The sequence below is a fragment of the Coccidioides posadasii genome, chromosome 1 (assembly GCF_018416015.2).
Source record: "Coccidioides posadasii str. Silveira chromosome 1, complete sequence".
NCBI classification, from domain to species: domain Eukaryota; kingdom Fungi; phylum Ascomycota; class Eurotiomycetes; order Onygenales; family Onygenaceae; genus Coccidioides; species Coccidioides posadasii.
Window position 1 is genome coordinate 1,243,498 of NC_089407.1, and position 22,195 is coordinate 1,265,692.

The window sequence follows — 22,195 nt, forward strand, 5'->3', positions numbered from 1 at the left end:
ATCAACTTTCTCCGGCCGTTTTGACACTGTCCGGAGTAGTGAGAAGTGAATCGGCGGGTTCAAGCTTTCGAGTCAAACAAGATGGGCCCTTCGTCGGGAATATTTTCGGGGCTTCAGCTGTCTTTCCTACGGCCGTTCCGTCAGTGGCTCCCCTTCCCGATAAACCCCCCAATCACATATACTAACGTTTCGATTTTCAGTCTCTCAACCGCATTCCCTGCCCTCCTCCGCACGATGCTTTTCCACATCCAAACCGGCTTCGGACTGGCTGGTCCCCAAGATGTCCGAAAAGAGTAAATCACGCAAGGGCCGTCCACGCATGGCGACTGGAGGGTCGACTCGCGGCACCACAGTAGTCTGGGGAGATTACGGTCTTCGCATGCGTGATCATGATCGCAGGATATCTGCCGCTCAATTGAAAATTGGAATGGAAACGATAAACCGCCGGCTAAGAGGTATGGACTTCAAGCTGTACACCAGAGTCAGCGCAAATATTGGTGTCTATACCAGCGGGAATGAACAACGTATGGGTAAGGGAAAGGGTAAATTTGACTATTGGGCCGCAAGGGTACCGGTCAGCCGCATTATCTTTGAATTGAAGGGAAACCTACACGAAAAAGTAGCAAGAGAGGCATTCAGATTGGCTGCGCATAAACTACCTGGTCAGTGAAGGGTCCCCGCGCCTTTTGTATTCCTCCGGAACTGACTGGTACAGGACTTTATGAATTTGTTAAGAAGGGCGAACCGCCGGTTGTCGGCATTACAAAATTGAGTAACGGAGTCACATTAGAATCTTTAAAGAGAGCTCGAAGAGAGATCACGTCTCGGGTTGTCTCAGAACAACCGTCCCCACCCACACAAAATGCTGCTCCTTAGCTTTCCTTTCTCGATGGACACGATACGGCGTTGGTTAAGTGTATTATAAATATGTTCCTATAGAATGCCCAGTGTACAATTATACCTTTTGATGCTGTGCAAACCAAGTCCTTGGGGCCGAAGTCGTCAGCCCTTTGACCTGCATTTAGCATGGAAGTTTACTGATACGCGAAGTAGCCGCATAGCTTACCAGGATTAGTTACAGAAAATGAAAAGATAAAGTAAATGATAGTTGCGTTATTTTTGTCGAAGACATCATTTAATAAGTCTTAACCCATACCCAAACGCCCAAAGCAGAGCAACTTGCACTGACTCGGAACGCCATACAAAATTGATTTAGAAATCGATTCCCATCAAATAGCTACGATATGAATTTAGCATATTCACAGATTTGCACTCAGGAAGTCGGACGGCCTTACCCTTCAAGGACTCTCATAAACTTTGCAACGAACGCTTCTAGGTGAAAGATAACTTTCTAAAGAGGCCGAGATAATGAGCTCAAGATGAAAACGGTATATAAGAGGGGGACTAAGTCTTACACTTCCCATCTTTATCCTATGTTCATAGAAAGCCGACCATTTGATAACCTCAGGTTTTAAAATATCATCAACTTTAGACACAAGCTTGAAGGTCAATGTCTAGATGTATAGTTAGGAATTCTGCATTCTTGAGGCCCAATCAGCAGTTGGATTTGGATACCTTAAGGATAGTGGTTGGAGGTATACAATGTGTTAACAAGTCGTAAAGCCGTGCCCGAACCTGAAGTATTCGTGCTGGAGATCTCTCGGCCATGATCTCGTCGGCAATAAGGGAGATTAAGGCTTCCCAATCTGGCGGTGGCACCACGGTATCATCTGTCACTTTTTCACTATTCACAATTGGTGTAAGTATGATGTACCAGGATATCGTGAGTGCCATGATACTTGCTTTTGCGCATATACCGCTTCGAACATAAGAAGCGCTCTGCGTAGGTTCCTGCCACTCTCTTTCGCTATCCTCTTATTCAAGCCTGGGGCTTCACTCCAACCCTCCCTTTTCCCTGAAAGTTTTAACACTTGGCATATTTCCTCCGCCGTTGGAGCTGCAACTCTTACTAGTAGCGTTCTGGAGCGGATAGGAGCAATGATGTTCGCGGTGCTGTTGGCGAGTAGAATGAGTCTCAGGTTCGGACTATACTTCTCCATTGTCCTTCTCAGCGCCGCCTGCGCATCTCGAGTAAGGTGATCGGCCTCATTTATAACCACCACCTTGAATCGCTGCTTCGCGGATAAGTCAACCTGCTGGGTTTGTGCTATCTCCTTTAGCAGTTCCTGAATCACGACGCGATCGTACGTCCCCACATCGGACGGTGTGATCTCAAGGTGATATATTGAAGCAACAATGTTAAATTCGAGCTTTCGATTACTGGAGGTTTGGAAAACACGGGCATCGATTTTTATCTTTTCCACTCCTGGGCCATATAGCTCCTTCAATGTGGCAACTATTCTGGTCTTCTTGCCCGCTCCAGAGGGACCGTAAACGAGAAGGTGGGGGAAGTCACCGCTTTGTGCCTACAGGCTACTGATCAGTGGATTTCTAGCTATTCATTTGGTCAGTGATTGCTTACCAGAGCTTTGAGTCGTGCGGACAATTCATGGTGATATGTGAGGGCGTCAAGTGTGCGAGGGCGCTGTCTATCGACGAGTAGTGCCATTGTTATAATAAACCGAAGTGAACGGTAGGGGAAGGGTGAGGAAGAATGAGGGACGATGGGAAGACTTTTGGAATGCCACAACCGGGTCAACGCGTATCAACGCGACTCCCGACTTAAATAGGTGGTCCGTGCACCACGGATCCTAAGAACTCTTTGCTGGGGAGCCGAAAAGGAAATATTCAACTTTGAATTTCCAATAATTCAAAATAATCATGTTTATATACAAAAGTTAACAAAATTCTATAGTACATATCGTAGATATACGTCCTCTAATGTTCCGTCGAAAATGCCAAAGTTCCATGAATTTTATTCGCCTGATACTGTGCCAAAACTGAGGGGAGTCCGGTCCACTGAACGCCAGAGCCAAGAAGAATGGGATAGGAGTGCGTGGAGTGGTATTTTATTCGTTGAAATGTTGCGTTGTGATAATTGGGTGGATTCGTCGCCGTGAGTCGAGTACAATGTGCAAGGAATGCCAGTACACCAGTTTTAACGGATGTCATGGGAAATATCCGAGTTCCTAGGTAGGAATCGGTTTCAGAACCCCATCATCGTCATAACGAGCCTCTGTATTTACGAGTTAGCTTCCATATAGTGGAACAAAATCAGATGGAAACGTACTGAAAAAGGTGTACGACAAGGTTATCGTGTCAATTTTCCTCATGGCCGGATCTTTAACAAAATCTGGGTCGATAAAGAAAAACACCGGCATATCCACAGTTTCCCCGGCATTCAACCTCTGCTCCTCAAAGCAAAAACACTGGATTTTGCTGAAATATGGAGAAACCTGAGCTGGTGTGACGCTGTAGGTTGCAACGCCAATTATATCATTATCACTCTTGTTCGTTGCGGTGTAAAACGCCAATGCAGTCTCTCCTGGAAGAACCCGAACCTCACGCTGCTGGGGAGTAAATTTCCAAGGGAGGACGTCTGAGACAGAGGCATTGAAGGTAATGCGTAGTCGGCGGGAATCGGTTATCGGAGTGAGACGGGACGAAGTATCTTCTCCGTTAACGAGATGAGACGAGACCGGTTGGCCGTTCCAGCCAGTTTGTTGACAAATCTATCAAAATTTCTTAATATTCGGCGCATGGGTGAGCTTTTTAACAGGTTTGGTTTACCATTTTGTACATCGGCACGGAACCGTAAGCTAGGGCGAGAGTTCCGATAATTACACTGATTGTGTATAACCTAGGTACGTTAGCTCTTATTCAGGAACACAAGCTCATAGTGAGAACTTTACATCGTAGTTGTATTCTGTGTGGTCCAGGAGGCCCTCTCTGAAGCTGGCGTGATTAGTTGCTGCAGTGGAGGCCGACACGAAAACTTGCGGGTGAATATCTGAGGGCGCTCAGTGGGAAGTCGACGAGGAAATGATGATGGCCCCCGTGAGGAAAGAATCCGACCCCATAATGGGGTTATTCGAAACGCCATGGTTTGCGTCCTGGGGAGCCGTTCTTGACAATTGCTGAATTTCAGCCCATTGATGAATCGGCGACGATATCGCGATGGAATGGCCGCGGGCCACTTGGATTGGCTAGTCCTAACTTGGTTTAGTGCAGTTCTTTCCTTCCTGTATTGAAATCGACCAATAAAAACCCCGGTTTCTCGAACAAGCTCCCGCGTCCCACCAATAGCTTGCTGCTATTTAGCCATCCTCTCGGTCCCTCGCTATCCGAACCAACCAATTCATCACTCCTCGAGGTGACAAACACAGGAATGTGAGAACCTCGTTCAGACTTGGGAAATTGCCTACAGAGGACTAACTACTACGTTCATATAAAGTGATACAGAAGAATCTTTCGAGTCAGGAAGAATTCAAGCCAAAGGCATTTGGTAGATTGAAAAGGTAATTACTAGAGTCGAAATTTGGAACTCGTACGACGTTGAACGTAGCGTCCGGGGAATCTCGACAGATTTAAATATGCAAAGACCTCAAAGTAAAGGCCTCGTGCTAATGCTTTTGGATCGCCTTGTCATTGCCTGACGTTGACTAGCAGCTTAACAGACATTTTCAGGTAGCATCGGAATACATGCTGGGATCAAGACGCGTTAGAGAAATGCTGCGTAATGCTCGCATAGTTGAAGATTGCTGTTACATTGAAAGAAAGACCGAGGAAATGTTCTCAAGCCATCAAGCAGATCGAGAAGCAATCGGCTTCCAATCACTCCTACTCTCAAGTTCAGCTACGACTCTAGATTTCAAGATGATGTTCTTCTCCTTTTTCTTTTACCAGTTTCCAATTTCTCGGGTTTTTTATTGTAGAAACGGATCAGAAACCATCGAAACAAATAGTTCTGCCAAAAGCAATTAACTTTAGCATATCTGCATTCAAATGCTCAATTCATAAGGGAAGTGTAAGAGAATCCTTTTATAATTGTCATTAATTGAGATTATTCGACATTTCCAGAGTTAAGTGAAGTTCAATCACTAATACATAGAGACTGTGCCCTGAATGTTCTAAGCGTCGCCATCCCAATAACAGGGTGGTACATATTTTACGATTTCAAGAATAACACCACATTTGTTCCCCATTCGGCATTTGATCTGTCGTGACCCAAATCGACCTTTCCCCTTTGCTCTTTTTTTTTTTTTTTTTTTTTTTTTTTTTTTTTTTTTTTTTCAGGTCCCCAAAAGCGATGCCGGGTGATATGGATACGTTGGCAAACCATATCTGAATGAATGCGGGGGGATGTCGCTGTCATCCTTCACGTAACGTTATGTGATATGGTATCTGCTAAGTCCTCCTCCACATGCTCGGACAAATTCCGCTATGCGAGCCCTGCTCTTCCAGACGTTGACAGGTGGCTGTGGAATAACCTCAAGATGGGATAAAGTCGTGCAATGGGAGACGGGAATAAGACCGTCAGTGCAATAGGTGGCAGTCAGCATAGCTGCGTCTGAGAATGTAGCTACCAGTAACATGCCGGCCAAATGGACTGGCTGTGTTTCAAAGGCGTAAGGCCTTTCGAAAGATACACCCACAGCAGTTCCCAAAAAAGGTGGGGTACCGGCAACGTGCATAATCCACTCTGCAATTGCAATCGCATTACAGAGCAAGCCCTCCTCTGAGGGGCTTCCGTCGCTCAAACCATAACCACGGTAGCCGAATGTGGGAAGCTTATTCGGATTTCCAGACAAAACACGATAGTGATCGGGCCTCCGTCCGGAAGCTAATGGCCCTGACGTCCCGTGGGGATATGTCGCAATCCGAGGCTTCTTTTACTAATCTAAATGAGAGGCTAGGGGGTTGTATCGACAGTGGCAGGTGAAGCTTCTCTGGCAGAGTGGACAAGCGCCGCGTATAACACCAGGGGCAATATATGCCATGAGTGTAACTTAACCACCGTCAACCATCGTGATATAGAAAGCTTTCGGGCACATTAAGGTCGCGAAACCAGGCGAGCGTTACTCGATTTGGAGAGAAAGGAAAATAACCGATAGTTCTAGGAGAGTAGACTTGAAACTAGAATAAGGAGAGGCAAGTGTGTAACTTACAGAAGAGAAAAGACCGGAAAGGCCATATCTTCAATTTTCATATTATCATGCTGATTGATGTCCCTAACGTGATGACTCGAGTACTTTATAACTTAGTTATTACCCAGGGTTACGTAACTATGTACGTACAGTACAGTAACTATTCCATACATATGTAAATCTGGAGAAATGTCCGCTCACGCGGGTTGCGCTGTTTGCTATCATGTATTTTTGTTTTTATAGCACACAGTAAATATTGAATCGCGAACGTAGGGTAGTACATTTTTGATCCAAACACCACCTTTGCCCACCTTACGAAGCTCCTTTACCGCTGCCTCTGATCAGGTTACCGACAAGCCAAGTTACAAGACTCGGGGGTCCATGCCAGTCAGTATCAATGATGTTAGGCATTCAAAATCCTCAACGGGGCGATGAGATTCGTAAATGATAGACAAGTTCATACCTTATTGCTGCCTAATGTGAACTTAGGTCAGAGGGATGTTTGGGACGGCTCCTTCATATTTTTTTTAGTGTCTAGCATTCTCTTAATATTAGTGCATTTTTAGAATCACCGATATTCTAAATCCCATAGTCTGCGGGTATTCTTTCTTCTCCCTGATTGACTCAACCTCCTGATAGCTGCTGCGATGTGTCAATACAATGACTTGCCGTATATTTATGAAAAGTGCGAGGAAATCCCAAGGCACATAGTGATCCATCGACTTGTGAACGTCCGCAGAATGTCGGAACTTATCGTCATTGCTCGGACGAATGGGCTACAAAATCCGATGATATTCTCGCTGGGAGTTCGAGAGCCAAGGGAGATTGTATAACTTGCGCTGATCCCACCAGGACCGTCGTCATTGTAAGTTGAGACCATTAGGTGCCGGGGGACAGAAAGCTAACAACTTTGCTTTAGTCGTATGTCTGAATATTACAAACGAAGCGATCAATCGAGGACGGGAAACGAGGCGGCAGGGCCAGTTTATTTTCAAAAATGTCTACGGGAGAAATATATGACAAGAACGCCTATGGCGAGTGAGAGGACAATATAGCTGCATGGGACTTTTAGTTACGAGAAGTAAATAATAGCTGGCCCAGGTTACATACCTCCGCGAAATTCCTCCTCTGACAGCTTGCAAATCATCCACGACGGATTTCTGTCCGAACTTTTTCCTTCTGAATAAGTTCAATGTCTCTCAACACGTCGCCAACGTCTTGGTATTCCATCATCCAGCAAGCAGAGATTACCCGGCCTAGTTCAAGGCTGCTGGTGTCTGGAAAGTTCCCTGCACCAGATAGTTTCTCAACCTCGTGGTCCATTTTATCATGGAAAGGCTTGCGAGTCGTTTCTAGTTCATAGAACGCAGAGCCGAGAGCAAAAACCTCTGTTTGTAGAGAGGGCATCGATGATGGAAATCTTGGATGTTCAGCTCGTGTGCTGCTAGCTATGCTGGGTGATGAGCCATCAATGGATGATCCGGCGAAGTCGGCTAACTTCACATTCCCATGCCCATCTAGCAGTATATTGTGAGGGCCGATATCAACTTGTAAAACTCCGCGCGCGTGGGCATGCTGTAAGCCTTGAGCTATTTGACACGCCCAGCGGAGTACATCTTCAGTTGGTGTAACCAGGTTAGCCTCCTGCAGGTCCCTGAGCCTTTTACGGAGAGGGTATTGAAGGTGCTCAAGAATGATCATGCCATTGTATGCTGATAGGAATTTTGTGATAAAAGGATGTTCACCCAAGCGCTTATAAATAATTTCCTCAACCTTCTTTCGTAGGTATCATAGGGAACCTTGATTACTTTTGATGAAGAAACTTTGCGCACAAGACCGGAAACACCACGGGAGATAATGGGAAAGGAATGTAGGTTGTCAGTGATGGGTTGAGTTAGAACCATAATGTTGTTTAATGTGAGTCTGCCTTTAGGTACTTCGCATAATCACAGATGAGCAGTGTAAATAACGACCTTCAAACTCTGTTCCACGATAAGAAAGCCTCTCCTTTTACGGAGTACTCCGTACAGTACAAGTTAATGAGGTCCACAAAGTTATTCCGATGTCATGTGACTTCTAGTTAGCCCCAGCGGCTATTGAAGTCCAGCCCAGAAGCGATTATCTACAGAGTATCAAGCATTCAATTAACTATGAATTTGATTTGATTTGGACACACTTGATTTTGCTACAAACCCAATTTGTGGAAGATTCGGTCTGTACTTTGTAGGATGAGTGGTTGACATTGAATGAATTTGGTGGCATTGTGAAGTTGACCTGGCTATAATCTACTAAGTTTGATTATTAAGCTTCAGCATTACGCCACGCATACGGAACGATACTCCGTGCAGGATGTAGATAGTATGTACCGAATACCGTGTATATTCCAGTACCTACAATCAAGTTGCATCGGACTGCTAGCTCCCAGGACAGCCAGTCTTAGTCTTGCTGGGATCGGCGGCTTTGAATATATTCTTGCACCTCGGTGGCCCACTCGGGTCGCACAGTAGACAAGGGGAAAATTTGCTTCGTATCCGGAAGGTAGATGTCTGGGTCAAGCGTACGGATCTTCGCGCCCCGGGGAAGTCCTGAATCAGCCTTCTTAGGGATACCTTCAGACTCTAACCGCTTCATCATTTCCAATTCATCCGGATTAGCGATGCCGCGTAACAACTCCCAGAAGTCCTTATCTGATAGATTCCACAATGATTCCTCCTTGACTGCTCCTCGCTGAATCACATCTCCGATCAGCAGACCCGTCCTTTGGTCCATGTCGATGTGGGCTGCGTTTGCCCAAACATCTCTATCACATGCAACATAGGCCCTTGCAAATGATAACGCCAGCTGTGAGTCCTCCAGCACAAGCTGTCGAGCTGGATCAGTCGCATTAGGGACAGCCTTCAAAGACGCGAATACACGTAGTACATCTGCAATGTCCATTTTGCCGAATGCGGCTGCGTCCCGGAGGGCGTAATCGAGACGATCAGCGCATAAACGCGGTGCGGGCTTTTCCACCAGCGGGTACAGTTCCTCGTCCAACGGCTTCAAGTTGCCGAATCCATGTTTAGTAAGAATCTCAGGCAGTTCCGTTGTCTTGATATACCGCTTCTTATGAACTTCGTGAAAGCTCTCCTGTCCTGGAGTCGAGAACGCCCAGTCCACCACGTGGCTGAGAACTGTGTGGCTCACGTCATGCAGCAAAGCAGAGACTTGCTCTTCAACACTTGCACCGACTTTGCGCACGAGCAGGAATGCGCCCACAGAGTGCTCAAGGCGGGTCACGCGCGGTGTGAGGCCGAAAAGGCCCGTAACACCATGCTGGCTGACGCCATGAAGTCGAAGAAGGGACGGAGATTGGAGAAGTTCGACTAGAATGGGTTCTGTGATTAGATGTCCACCGTAGAGTGCATCATGGATGAAGATTTGTTCAGGGGCAGGGAAAGTAAACGTTTGAAAGAAGCCAGCTGTGAACAATGAGGCCATGATTTTTGAGCATCAGAGAATACTAAAGTAGATTAGATTGCATGGATACACTGGTTCTTAGTGTGGGAAAGTCCCTTTGTGTACCTGGGGACTTGTGGTCCATGCACAAGAAGTTTATTCGAAATATGAAGGAATTCATTCTTTGACATTGCAGATGCAAACAAGCTTGAGGTGGGGGTCGCGGCTTTTGTAAGAAGCGCTGATCGCGTCAAGGTTATTGATGCCTAAATTGGATGGCTGCAGGTTGAGCGCCGGGCGTGTGCAGGGCGGAAAACCTTTGTTCCAATTTTCTGCCAACCACTCCAGAGGTACGGAGTACATAACTTCATCGTGAACAGCTTGTCTGTCCTCTGCGCTCAGTGCCTGCCACTGTTGCCAGTTTAAATTTCATTATGGTGATAATTGTATCCAACCCATTCAAGGAACGGCGGCTTAAGCGCAAGCTCAAGCTCAAGCTTAAGCATTTTAAGAAATTACCGAACCCACCAAATGCCCACACTTCCTGCAACACCTCGCTCATCCCCAGCATCCCCACAAGCGCCTTTTTCCAGCGCATTCCGCTGAGATCAGGCGACTAATTTTGATTGAGGCCTTTGGAAAACGCCCAGTACACTTTGACTTGGGTTTGCTGCCCCCATTGAAATACATGCCGAAGCACTACAAGCAATCCCATCCACTCCATGCCAACCTCACATGCTGGCCTGAGCATGACTGGTTGGAACCTCTCCAGTGGCAGTAACGCGGCAGTGTGTGTTATAGGAGATGTCTACATCTCTGGCCTAGTTTACCAGGCACTGAACGCTTTAGCCTAGATGAATGCTGGTTTGCTAACAACACAATCTGTGAAAATTGGCTGGGAGAGATGCCTACAAACTGCATGGTTGGTGCCATGGGTTGGATCTTTGCATGCCGACAAGCATACATTGAGGCCATTGAATTATTATAGAGCACAAACCAGCTATTCATCCATGAAACATCTGCTGCATCACCTGCCAGACCTTCTTCTCCCACAACGGCTTGCAGCTATTTGTTGTGATCAGTTATACTGGTGGACATTCAACCATGGTGAAACACTCTACATTCCCCGTAATAATACATTTTTCTTCCTGACTCTGACATGGAAGACTTTTCCCGCTTGTTCAAAGCCTTTCCGGCGATGCTCCCCAATCTTACCCACATGTATCGCTCTCTGCGGGTGAAGTTCCAGTAATTTCACTGGCCTGACTGGGGTGAATTAGAGGAAATAACTCTCAATGCTAGTGAGACACTTATAACTGGTCAATCAGATGGTCATAAAGCTGCATCTGTTGTTAGATTGCCAGATGGCAGTACGGACCAGCTACTTCCACACACATAAGCTTAAGGCAAAAGGAATAAGCGTGCTCACAAGTGATTTCATGATAGCTTTGATGGGTTGATGCACTGCCCTTACCTGTCCCAGCCCCCCGCCTCTGCTTGGAGTGATGCCTTGTGGTTTTGACTCTGGATGAATTGAAAGACAGCTGCACCACTTTTTCCCCCCACCTTCAACTTCAAAATATGTAAGTTGCGAAGTAAAGATTGTTCTCCCTCACTTCCAGTTTATTTTGATGCTTCCTTGGTTGATTGTTGGTGCATGTCACAATCTCTGCATCATCAGCTTAATAACAGGGGCAATTGATCATGTCAGGCAGGTTCCCGTACGTATTTCAACTCGCACCCATTTGCCCATATAGAAGCATTTATTTCTGGCTAGCGTATTTCCTATGTACCAATACTTAGAATATATTTCACTACTTATCCCTCACTTCTGATATAGGATTTGCGGCTATTCTACAGCTTGCTTGAACATAGCCATGTGGGGGTTCCAAAAACTTCCAATTTGGCAGATGGAGATATCGGAGAGTATTGCTATTCACAGACATCTCACCAATAACTCATAGAACAGGTTCAAGTTGCAAAATTGCCTGGTTTGCTGGAGATTAGTTTCTATCTCGATACTTTAATTAGAGGATGGATGGTAGGCGTTGCTCGGGCCGTGGGGAGCGGGATTTGAGAATCAAACTGTGACCACGAAGGACGAGTACACCATGGCTTAGGTTGTAACAGGTAACTAAAGAGCTGGTTGGTTGGTTGCGGAGTGCGGAGTGCGGAGCAACCCAAAGCTCGAGACCAGGGCTGGACGTACGATCTTTCGGCCCCACGAAATCCCGCGATTTACTCCATGCGCCGGACACGGGAGCGCACCGGCGCTCTCAACTGCTTTGGGATGGAAACAACTTCTAACCTCATTACTCAATCCAAAAGGCCACAGTAAAAGCTATTGTTCATCTGTTTGTTCAACATTACTTCCACTTCTAATCGAATACTCCCAGAATGGCGTCCGGAGTCTTTTTTGACCCCATGCGGCTTCTCCGCGTAGCGCCCCTCATCGGCAGCACCGGCACCCTCGTTTACGCAACGGCAGAATTAGTTTACAATTCCACCTTCCTCCACCCTTCAGTCCGCAAGCAGTCAGACGAAATCCTGCCAAAGTGGTGGAAAGTTCTCTTCCACCGTTCGGTGTGGGTTGTTTTGGCTCTCAACATGACCACGAGCACCGCAACCATCGCGAACTTGGTGTTTGACTACAAATTCTCCATTCCAACCTTCAGCACTAAGCTTTACTGCGCGGGATTGGCTGCTGCAGTTGGGCATCTGCTTTTCGTTCCGTGGGTGGCTGGTCCAATTCAGGATATGCTTGGAGAACGGACCGGGAATGGCGCTGCCAGCGACATGGGCAGATGGCTCGGCTTCCATCGCCTGAGATTAGCAGTGGCCGATTTCCCGGCCTGGGTAGCATGCCTCGGCGCATTTCTGTCGACTCCGTTTTACTAGAACCGGAGCGATCGCAATCTCGTTTCGGACTTCAAAAAGACGTCCGGCTTTCTCTGGGCGATCAAACCGATCTTCGTTGTTGCGGAAAAATGCCGGTCGGGCTTCGCTTTATACGATCCCCCTTTTACTCCTCCCTGACGCTGCTTTAAAATGTCGGACGATTTGACCAACCGACACTCCTCAGCGGTTGGGGACCCTGATAGATTCCCTCATATGGGAACGCATGTATTTGTATCCGAAAGTTGCCACATGAACCCATCGACCCGAGATCTAGTAATACAACAGTTATGATACGCCGTTATTGAATCAAACCCTCTCTATGCTCATGCTTTCCCGAAGACTTGACGTAGTACCCCGCCTAGAACACCGCGAACCTTTTTGGGATCCGATTGAATGCACGTTAAAACAATTGCAGTACCAAGAGAGAATGCCAGCTGTTCTCTCCACATATGCTGTCCATGGCTGTTAGTAACATAGCGAAACGCCATATCTTCGGACCCACTCACCTTTCGATCATATCGCCGAGGAAGCAAAGTAGCAATGGCTCTCGGCGCGACAAATAGAGAAATTTCCTGGCGCTTTTTTGCACTTTCAACAAAAACACTCCATCCACACATCATGCAGCCAGAGGCCACACAGAGTCCCGAATCCCACATCATCGGCGTGACCTTTTCGTAGGAGAAGATTTTGGGCCCCAGTCGAGTGCGAGCAAGGCACACAGAATAGTAAAATATGCTAACAAAAAGCCCCAGAAAGGTGGAAGAACGAAGCGAAGCTTTTACAGCTCCGAAATACCCTTGAAGAGAAGGTGATCTTGAGCGTAATAAAAGCTGTATCGGTAGGTCAGTCATCAGTGCAAACCTAAAGGACTTTGCAAATCGCCATATGGCGTGAACTTCGCAGTTCGGGCCACAGCCCATATGAACGACTTCACATGGTATTGGAACGGTCTGTGAGGGGTCACCCCAGACTCTCGGCCACCCATAATCCTCGCACATTGGTTCCAGCACATCCTGAGACCCTTTTGGTTTTCCATAGGTCCAATCTCCCCTTCGTGCACTCCGCAAAGCTTCTATGAGGCGGGGATCGATCTGTGCAACTTCACTAATCCACCTACCATAGGAGAATGGGAGCTTTTCGGGTACATAGAACCAAGCCCACATAACAGTAGCTGCGGTTACAGCGAATACCCCAGTGTCCAATAACTGAGGCATAATTGACTCTATGCGCGTAAAGCTCTTGCGAGCTCTTCGATGCAGCTTCCATCGGGACCACGACGTACACGCAAGCACATCCACCGCCCTAACCACCACAAAGAGAGTGAGATCGAGAGTCCTTCCAGCAAACGCAGGGCGGTGCGTGGCTGTCGAAACAGAATATCTTCGACCTTGGCTCGATACGTTGATTGTATTTCCCCCTCTATCCGGGAAAGCATCATTTCTAAACGTATTGGGCTCCGACTCAGGTCGCCTCCTGCTGTTAAGAAGAGGGAAACAAAGCCACGCTGATACGAAAGTCGCTACAAAACGTAGAAGCCGGCTCAGCTTTACAGCCAGAACCACTCTTTTTGACTTTTGCCGATTGAACAGAGCTGCTATGACCCTGTTCAAAAGTAGTGGCAACAGTGTAGAACCGGCGGCGAGGAGAGCACAAACCGATGGAAATCTATTCCATCGTAGAGCCGCAACAAGTATATGAGCAAGCTACACGTGCTGGATTAGCTTTGAATGATGGGTCTGGTTTACGCTTCGGGTGTATCAAGGGTAGGGTTTTGGTGGCTGCCACACAAGAAGCTAGCGGTGAAAGGCCGGTTACTTACATGTCTAACTTTAACTTCATTGCTCAAATCCTTTCTTCGAAGAACTCTGATGAACGATACGACCCTTGGCCCTGTCGTTGTGAGATACCCAAGGGCGTACGCGCGGAGCGTCCTGCGGCGGTCGACGCGTTAGCGAACGTGCATGGATTTATGCTCTTTTTTCGTAATAGCTCCAAGAATCCTTCGATCAGTCGATGTGAGGGAACTGCACATACGGTTTCAAGACTCGTGAATCCAAATTTTTTATCCGACGTCTTAGGAGGCGATCCATGGTGGGCCGTCGAACGGTAAGCTCCCTTCGCTCAGGGGCGAAAAGGATGATCAGGTTTCAATGCGTTTCAGAGTTGGTGTTGTCGACTCCCGCGCAGAAAAGATTCCACTATGACCACTTCGGAGATTTTCATTTTCCTTGGAACCCCTGCCTTGACCCCTCGCAATGCTGGGAAGTAGAAGTTGGAGATGCGAGGACGAACTGGACGCGGTTGCTGGGATGAGGTCTGGCCTGGCAAGCGTGATTCTGGAAACCTCGGTTGGTCGCGACGTCACGTTCATTCCACGTTTAAACCAGGTTGTTCGACCTCTCCCCCCCATCACAACGCAATCCACTCCGCTGTCCGTCCAGCTACAAAATATGTACACTGCGATATCGAAAAGTTTTGCCAACACGCGACGCGGGTGATTCCAATGTCCATATGTACAGTACATACGCTCTGCAAATCCGGAAAGGTTAACCTTATGGCACCTCCATGCATCCCCATTTTGTGGGGGTGAATAGAGTGCCTCGCATACTACGGTTACGGTGTGTTTCAGGGGTTCACTCTGCTCCAGTCAAGCCAAAGACAAACTACATGTTACATTAGGCGATAAACAGAGCCGTCGATACTCCCACGGTAGTTTTGATCTTTTCTGGCAAGCTTCGAGATGATGTGTGATTGGACACCTACCCCGATGCACTTTTTCTCAATGCAAGATCACACAGATCCTGGCTGCCAAGACAGAAATTGGCAGGCCCTTTGTTCGGTACCTCTCGGATCCATACAGAAGGCCTACTTGGCTCGTCGGTATGAACACTGTTCGTGGCCCATATCTCTCATTGGATATGTATCAAAAGTGATGATATACTTTGGCCCATTGTGCGGGCTTTGGGAATTTCATTGCAAAGCCCGAAGTTGCAAATTGTCCACGATCCCCAGAGTTCTCAATGCCAATGAACATCTTTATGATCCGGTAGCCATTGCGGAAAGGGGTAGCTGGGAAGTAGTCGGGTATTTTGGAGCGTTTGCCCTGTCTAATCTTTCGCTTGTCTCGGCGAGCCGTGAGGCATCATTTGAGACATTCCTCTTTTTTTTTTTCCCTTGCTTATGCCATACTACGTATGGCGTTGAGCATCCAATGAGTCCATCCCGTCTCTGCTGCGCCTCGGGATCATGTTTGAAGGGAAGCAAGAAAGGGCGGCTCCACGCTTCAGCGTTGGCTAGGAGAGCCGAACAGATCGACAACTAAAGTGAACCCATAGATGTTCTGCAAACCAGTTGAAGAGGCTAGGGACCCCTGGGAATATCTGCCCTATCAGCCTCATGGGGAGGTGTGAATCCCCGGAGACCCATACCCTTTCGAGAACATACCCTTGAACCCAGCATCGTTTGTAGGTTGTTCAGGGTCAAGCTTCGATTCCCTGAGTTCTCACTCCAAAAGAGCTTTCGGCATATTCGCATTGGCAGACAGCCTACTGCATCCGAAGGCACAAAGACTTTGATGCCATATCGCATGTTGCAGACAGCAAGTGGCCGTGCCATTGGGAGCTATATGCAGCAAAAAGGTAGACATGGCAACTCTCAAGATGATGCAGTTCCAGCTGATAGGTTTGAATCGCCCGCCCTTCGGGAGCTTCCAGGGTCTTCCTGGAAGAGGACGATGGGTTCGGGTATCGGGTAATTCGATCTAGGCGTTTCCCCGTAATCGTTGATCTCGAGGGTTCGCAGTTTTGGCACATCATGGGGGTCAGAAAGCACCCTCCAATATGCAAAGGCCGACTGTCAGCGTGACGGTGTATGCGTGTCGACCAGACGTGTGCTCAGGCCCTTTGGCTAGCAAGCCGGATCTTCACCAGGATGTATGGATCTCACGATAAAAAAAAAAAGAAGAAAAAGAAAAAAAAGAAAAAAGAGGAACCACTAGGATGAGATCCTTCGCGTCAGCGGGTTACTCGGAGAGACTGCAACGATGTATGTTTGCCCAGGGAAGCGGTTGGGTTCGAGTCCTGGTGGAGACATATAGCGTTGTGTTTCAAGGAGTAGACGAGTCAAAATCTTTGATATTGTTTTCATACATCCCTTTTCTTCTTTTGAGTCCTTCTTTCTTTTGATATATAATAATTTTTTTTTTCGGCTTTTTAGTTTTATCTTTTATTTTTTAACTATCCTTTTATTTTTTTTTTTCTTTTTGGAATTTTTCTTTTCTTTTTCCGAAGTGCGGTCCTTCACTTGCATCATCTCTCGCAGCGTCGTATTCGTGTTGCTGCTCTGGGCACAGTGGGGACTGAGCGTGTAATATGGATTTTGATTGGTGGGATTGCGCAAATCCAATTTACGGCAGGAGAGAGCGGCGGCCAATAAGGTTAGGCTAGGAGGTTGTCCGAGACCGAATTTTCTGGAAAAACTACATTGCCCGGCTGCCGAGCGAGGCCCGTGTGTGGTCCAGCAGGGCGGCCGCTACGTCACGCGAACACTCTCTGGGCTGATCATTTGTTCAGACCGCAGTTGGAAGGATTCTGTTTGCATGTGATCCTCTCCGTCGTCCAAATCCATCCCAATACCCTTGCCTGCAGGATCCAGCCAATGCCAGCACCCTTTTCCATGCACTATGCCCCATTGCTCCAACCATATTTTGAACCAGCAATAATTTCCCCAGATTTTCACGAGATATCATCTATTAAATCTAGTGTGATATATGTCCCTTCTCCAGCTTATTCCTCCTGCCCCGTGGTGTTCGGTTTTGCCTCTTGTCAACTGACTATCCACCCCCAGACTTGCCCCGGACTTGATCATCTCCCGAGAACTTGCGGCGCAACGGGGCTTTTTGCTTTTCCAGTACTCCGTACGGTGTATTCCGTACACAATTTTTTTTTTTTTTTCCCTAACGTCCTCCACATAACATTGGGCACGGGCAGTCTTTCCTGCAAAAGTCCCAAAAAGCCGTTCAGTCATAACTTCGAGGCAATCACCCTACCCCTCCCACCAGCAGCTTGGTTCCTACCATGACAGAAGTCAGTATGTCTGAACATGTCCACGGACACGCTGGGCGCTCCGTTCCTGGGCCCTTTGGATGTATGTTGCTGATGCTTGTTTTCTCCTGTGCGTTTTGGTTTTGTGAGACGACCCTCTTGCTGACTTGGTTTCGATCGCAATGTTTCAAGTCTACACACCATACGAACCCGCACCTGCTCCTCCCCCGGGGCCTGCTTTGCTGGATGATAGCGAGTCAAGCATGCTGGACAACTTCTTTACCTCGATGCATGCCAATCATCTCGACAGCAATGACTTTTGGTTCGGCCTAGAAGACCAGGGGAGTGGGAACTCGGGACTTCATCTCGACTGGCCAGATCTTCCCCCGACTTTTGAGGGTTCGACAACCTCGCTGCCGTCGCATCCGCCGGTTACGCAGAGGATACATCGCGACAACACGGTTGTCGATAAGCCAGGGCCTCCAAGTTCGGATGTTCTAGCTGCTGCGTCCATGCTCTACCAGAACGGAATGGGCGGGAATGACTTTTCGTCGACGTTCACGAGTCAAATATTCACCGAAAACGGCCTGAAGGACCTAAGCTCGCACCAGGCGGATATAAAACACCCACGGTATGGCCTTGGAGGGGACGTGCGACGATCTCATTTCGGCTCTACCCGAAGAAACCCAGCATATAACGATACAGAAGTGCGTCATAACAGGGCGGAGGGTGATGGTGGTTCTTATTCTGTTTCTAAGGAACACATCTTTGGTCCTCTACGATGGGGTTCGGATGCCGGTTTTGCAGAACAAGGATATCAGGTTCCGCCAGATCAGCCAACTATGGAGGAAAGAACGACCGAAATACTGCACAACCTGGAGTGCTTCGAGTCCCAGAGCAGCGCCCCAAATACTAGACCTTCAAGCCCAACTCCCCGACGACGTTCAGACCGTACCTCTGAAGTCGGTAGCCTCCGGAGCCCGAACTCTCTTACGCAGTTTTCGCCCATGGATACGAACCAAATGGACGGCGACTCTCGACCGACGAAAAGACGAAAGAATAAAGGGAAAGTAAAGGATGAAGAAGACGATTGCACTCAATTTTCCCTCGGCAGACCTTCCAGCTCTCGAAGAGATCGACGATGGTCGTCGAATAGTGGCGCCCAAGCCCGCAGATCAAAAGTACACGTGATCAAACCGCCTCGTGAGAATCTGACGGAGGAACAGAAAAGAGCAAATCATATCCTGTCGGAGCAAAAACGGCGGAATCTCATAAAACAGGGATTCGATGAGCTATGCTCGCTCGTTCCGGAACTCAGAGGCGGCGGTTTCAGCAAAAGTACGATGCTCGCGCAGGCAGCTGATTGGCTGCAAGATTTACTTCAAGGAAACGAAATGCTCAAACTTCAATTAGGAGACATCAGAGAGCGAACTGGCGGATGATAAAAATTACACATATACCTTGGTGGACATCCGCTTCGTTACTTGCACACCCACGTTGTATTGAACTATCACGCGCCGTGGCATGCATTTCTCTTTCTTCGATCCTTTTTTAGCCAACTAATATCCAGAGCATATGGCCTGGTGCATATCTCTCTTGCCTTCTGTGTACAGTATTCTAGCGAGCATTTTTGTCCTTTTGCCCTTTTTGGCCCTTTGCATTTTATCCTTTCTGCTCGCCTACCAGAGTTTAGGATATAGGGCACCTATATTTTTGTGTCCCTCTCGCCTAGAAGGCAGTTGGAGAGTTGTTGGAACGTAAGGTTCATGGAGGATACGAAAATTATCCATCGTGTTTGAGTTCAGCAGGCAGATGTACATACAATACATTCAACCACCCCGATAATACCTATCGGTACATATACTAATATTAGTAACAGTGATTCATGATCAAGATCCCATCATGCCAATGAAATTTCCTCCTGATCTACTCCGTACTCCGTACTAGAAGGTGTTAAACCTTGATGTATACACTGGGGCACACCATGCCTCTGAATGGCCACACTAGAGGTTCTCCATTCGGTGCAGCACGTATGCAACTCGGAAGGCAGAGACTTCCTAGCTGGTCTGGGCGACAAGGTAGGGTCAAGGCAACTCCATAGCTTATGGCTCAAATAAGGTAGCTGAAGGAAGTTGAAACACCTCTCATCTGGGCCGTTCGGTCCCGGCCTTCACCCGTCGTTCAGACCACTAGATTCCGAAAATATAGCAGTCACCCAAACCAAGGTTAGAAAAAAAATAGCCCTGCGAGACAATCTTGGATTGGGGTATCGAAACCTCGGGATCTGCGCTCTCCCCTCTCTCTAGCTCCCGTGAAGAAACTAAGGCCTACTCGTGCCCCGTGTCCCATGTGCCCACCCCCAGGTGGTAACCCACGAGGGCCTTACCGGTGACTGCACGGGTGAGGAACCATGTTTTTTGACCCTCCATCCCCATCGATTCGCGAGAGGATCGGGGCGGCGTCCACGTTCCAAGAGAGCTTACTGGACCATCCCCGGTCTCCGTCCCCGCAAAACCCGTCCGCTTCGTCGGTGCCTGGCGAAAACAAGGTTAGAAATGGGGACCTCTACTGGGTGCCACCTGCATCAGGGAAGAAGAGGAGCTTTTTGTGAGGTTGGGAAAAATCATCGACATGTGAAATTGCGGGCGCGGGCAGGGTTAAGTTATCGCGACGGAGTCTTGGCACTCTGGTTTCCCGACAGCTTAGTCAGCAGGCGATGACGGTTGCGCGCGTCTGGAAGAAGGTTTTGGAAGCTTGTTTGTGACACGTGCCTCTCGTTTCAATTGAACCTCAATGCCGATATAACGTAGGCGACAACAATCCTGTCCAGGGTCAGGACAAAAAAACTTGAGACACCGGACCAGGAACAAAGACAACCTGTTATATTTTCCTTGCATTGCAACAGCCAAACAGGCCATTAGACCGAGGAATTTTACGGAATACATTGGTCAAAGACAATGCCTCCCAAGCGCAAGCTGCGTCATGATGTTTCCTCGAAAGATGCCGACGATGCTGAAAGCGGGCCAAATAAGATTGCCAGGCTTGTGCCTCGTACTCGTCATGTTTCCGAAAAGACCGTAAAATCAAAATGGACCACTCTACCCGAACCAGTGCAAGACCGAATCAAGGACCTTTTTCAGGCAGTGGAGTTTCCTGTGCTCACGAGACAGAGAGAAGGGAGGAAGAGAGTTGAGGCGCAGTCGGCGCTGAACGCTGTGAGGAAGAAGTATGCCTTCTCCGCGAACATTACCGCCATCTTTTGTTTCACACATACTTGCTCCGCCGTGTGGATGAGTAATTGGCTAATTGATTTTTTTTGGTTCATGCAGTTTAGGAAAACGGCTGCCAAGGATGCCGTTTCCCCCCGGAACGAAAGAGAATAGTTTCAATTACGAATCTGCCTTGAACGAGAATGTGAGAGCTCATTTTCCGTTTCCATTGTTACCATCACCGATGTGCAACGGACCGCCCGGGCTAATTGGAATGCAGCGCTTACTTGAAAGCCAATTAGCAACTATGACCAGCTCCGCTACCCTCCTTCGCAGAGAGATTAAACGAGAGGAAACAGAACTTGCAAGAGAGACCGCAAAATTGGAGGAGCTCGAGAGGAATGCCAAGGCTGCGAAGGCACAGAGCAAAAAGCAATCGAAAAATGTATGTTGGACGTGATTTAGGCGTCACTTTCCTCCCCCTTCCCTTTTCGTACGACAGTTTTGGCTGATGTCTTGATAAGGTGCATCCGGTCCTCCGACGTCTCGAACGGCTTCCCCCACAAATAGAGGATCCTGTGGATTTCATCGTGACCGGTGGCCAAGATAAACCTGGGTTGTTATGCGATGTGTGTGCACCACCAGTTTTGATCTTGCATGATCGATGGCTAATCAAGATTTACAGATGGATGCAGATCCGGACGTCCTATCTTTGGTGAAACAACTGCGGAATCATCTCGAATCTATGAAGACCAATGCTAACCAAGTTGCTGGCATTCGGGAGGCTATTACACGGGCTCAATCCGCGTTGAATATGCTTCCGTTGGGGTGAAATTCGATGCAGTCGGAAATACTCCAAACCGGCCACACCCTCATCTATTTACTATTTCTCCATTGATAAATAGCCACCTGATTTTCTCAACCAGTTCAACGTAGAGGCTGATCATGGAGAAACTGTGTAACGCAAACATTCAGGTCCTCCCGATGTATCGAAGCGGTGGACATTCCATCGATACTTGCTTGAAGGGCGGTGCGATATGTATGTACGTATGTATTGTTGAGTGTTGGCGGTCGCACAGGGTCCTCTTGGCCGGCGGCACTCGCAGGACATAGGGCTTGGCAGCATGAATGGCCAGGCCAATTGCCGATTCGTGGCTAGGAAAAACGGGCAAAAAGACCCTGGAGATCTGTGCCGTATTCCGCTGCAAATCCAGGCCTTGTGAGCCCAGAGAATCGTAGATCTTGGACGAGTACTCAACTTGGCATGACTTTGACAGGAATGGTGTTAGTTAGGGTATCGCAGCAGAGCATCATCTGCTCCACACTTGCATTAACTAGTTAGTGTTGAAATTTTATCCTCGGAACTCGTCCTCGCTAGAATGGGGTGTTGAATTATTATTATAACCTTTTTTTTTTTTTTTTCCCGTTCAAATTGCGACTCGCACCCCCTGTAGCAGCGACAGAATATTGTGAGCCCGGAGGCAGGAGAAGTAGACAATCACTTCTGAACGAACAAAACCCACGCCCAAGCTTTCGTAGGGCGGGAGGCGAGGTTCCAGAA

The 22,195-nt window shown here is 47.9% G+C and overlaps 11 protein-coding genes across 11 annotated transcripts; 4 read left to right on the plus strand and 7 right to left on the minus strand.

Moving 5' to 3' along the window:
- Positions 1-14: 14 nt before the first annotated feature.
- MRPL16 (mitochondrial 54S ribosomal protein uL16m) lies at positions 15-978 on the plus strand. The gene is made up of 3 exons (XM_003067494.2): positions 15-139; positions 201-662; positions 716-978. Exons 1-3 carry the CDS (start codon positions 82-84, stop codon positions 874-876), a joined length of 681 nt encoding a protein of 226 aa, XP_003067540.1. The 5' UTR covers positions 15-81; the 3' UTR covers positions 877-978.
- A 234-nt stretch (positions 979-1,212) lies between these two features.
- RFC5 (Replication factor C (RF-C) subunit) lies at positions 1,213-2,602 on the minus strand (the record flags this gene model as incomplete). Its single annotated transcript, XM_066123191.1, has 6 exons — positions 2,483-2,602; positions 1,804-2,426; positions 1,576-1,744; positions 1,416-1,514; positions 1,296-1,351; positions 1,213-1,237 (listed from the first exon to the last, which is right to left on the minus strand). The coding sequence occupies exons 1-6, from the start codon at positions 2,567-2,569 to the stop codon at positions 1,213-1,215; spliced, it is 1,059 nt and encodes a 352-aa protein (XP_065979265.1). The 5' UTR covers positions 2,570-2,602.
- Positions 2,603-2,812: 210 nt separating this feature from the next.
- COX11 (Cytochrome c oxidase assembly protein cox11, mitochondrial) lies at positions 2,813-4,033 on the minus strand. Its single transcript, XM_003067492.2, has 4 exons — positions 3,813-4,033; positions 3,691-3,760; positions 3,191-3,632; positions 2,813-3,136 (listed from the first exon to the last, which is right to left on the minus strand). The coding sequence occupies exons 1-4, from the start codon at positions 4,001-4,003 to the stop codon at positions 3,090-3,092; spliced, it is 750 nt and encodes a 249-aa protein (XP_003067538.1). The 5' UTR covers positions 4,004-4,033; the 3' UTR covers positions 2,813-3,089.
- Positions 4,034-5,288: 1,255 nt separating this feature from the next.
- Positions 5,289-5,594, minus strand: D8B26_000327 (uncharacterized protein; the record flags this gene model as incomplete). The annotated part of the gene is made up of 1 exon (XM_066123192.1): positions 5,289-5,594. The coding sequence occupies one exon, from the start codon at positions 5,592-5,594 to the stop codon at positions 5,289-5,291; it is 306 nt and encodes a 101-aa protein (XP_065979266.1).
- Positions 5,595-7,077: 1,483 nt separating this feature from the next.
- D8B26_000328 (uncharacterized protein) lies at positions 7,078-7,454 on the minus strand (the record flags this gene model as incomplete). Its single annotated transcript, XM_066123193.1, has 2 exons — positions 7,078-7,102; positions 7,158-7,454. The coding sequence occupies one exon, from the start codon at positions 7,452-7,454 to the stop codon at positions 7,191-7,193; it is 264 nt and encodes an 87-aa protein (XP_065979267.1). The 3' UTR covers positions 7,078-7,102; positions 7,158-7,190.
- Positions 7,455-8,483: 1,029 nt separating this feature from the next.
- Positions 8,484-9,676, minus strand: D8B26_000329 (uncharacterized protein; the record flags this gene model as incomplete). The annotated part of the gene is made up of 2 exons (XM_003067491.2): positions 8,484-9,508; positions 9,577-9,676. The coding sequence occupies 2 exons, from the start codon at positions 9,674-9,676 to the stop codon at positions 8,484-8,486; spliced, it is 1,125 nt and encodes a 374-aa protein (XP_003067537.2).
- A 2,131-nt stretch (positions 9,677-11,807) lies between these two features.
- On the plus strand, positions 11,808-12,383 carry D8B26_000330 (uncharacterized protein; the record flags this gene model as incomplete). Its single annotated transcript, XM_066123194.1, has 1 exon — positions 11,808-12,383. The coding sequence occupies exon 1, from the start codon at positions 11,883-11,885 to the stop codon at positions 12,381-12,383; it is 501 nt and encodes a 166-aa protein (XP_065979268.1). The 5' UTR covers positions 11,808-11,882.
- Positions 12,384-12,706: 323 nt separating this feature from the next.
- D8B26_000331 (uncharacterized protein) lies at positions 12,707-14,473 on the minus strand (the record flags this gene model as incomplete). The annotated part of the gene is made up of 4 exons (XM_003067490.2): positions 12,707-12,835; positions 12,890-14,086; positions 14,203-14,314; positions 14,418-14,473. 4 exons carry the CDS (start codon positions 14,471-14,473, stop codon positions 12,707-12,709), a joined length of 1,494 nt encoding a protein of 497 aa, XP_003067536.2.
- A 50-nt stretch (positions 14,474-14,523) lies between these two features.
- D8B26_000332 (uncharacterized protein) lies at positions 14,524-14,907 on the minus strand (the record flags this gene model as incomplete). The annotated part of the gene is made up of 1 exon (XM_066123195.1): positions 14,524-14,907. The coding sequence occupies one exon, from the start codon at positions 14,905-14,907 to the stop codon at positions 14,524-14,526; it is 384 nt and encodes a 127-aa protein (XP_065979269.1).
- Positions 14,908-17,155: 2,248 nt separating this feature from the next.
- Positions 17,156-20,122, plus strand: D8B26_000333 (uncharacterized protein). The gene has a single exon (XM_003067489.2). It carries the CDS (start codon positions 17,608-17,610, stop codon positions 18,865-18,867), a length of 1,260 nt encoding a protein of 419 aa, XP_003067535.2. The 5' UTR covers positions 17,156-17,607; the 3' UTR covers positions 18,868-20,122.
- A 260-nt stretch (positions 20,123-20,382) lies between these two features.
- D8B26_000334 (uncharacterized protein) lies at positions 20,383-21,466 on the plus strand (the record flags this gene model as incomplete). The annotated part of the gene is made up of 5 exons (XM_003067488.1): positions 20,383-20,651; positions 20,755-20,839; positions 20,915-21,079; positions 21,159-21,263; positions 21,320-21,466. 5 exons carry the CDS (start codon positions 20,383-20,385, stop codon positions 21,464-21,466), a joined length of 771 nt encoding a protein of 256 aa, XP_003067534.1.
- Positions 21,467-22,195: the final 729 nt, after the last annotated feature.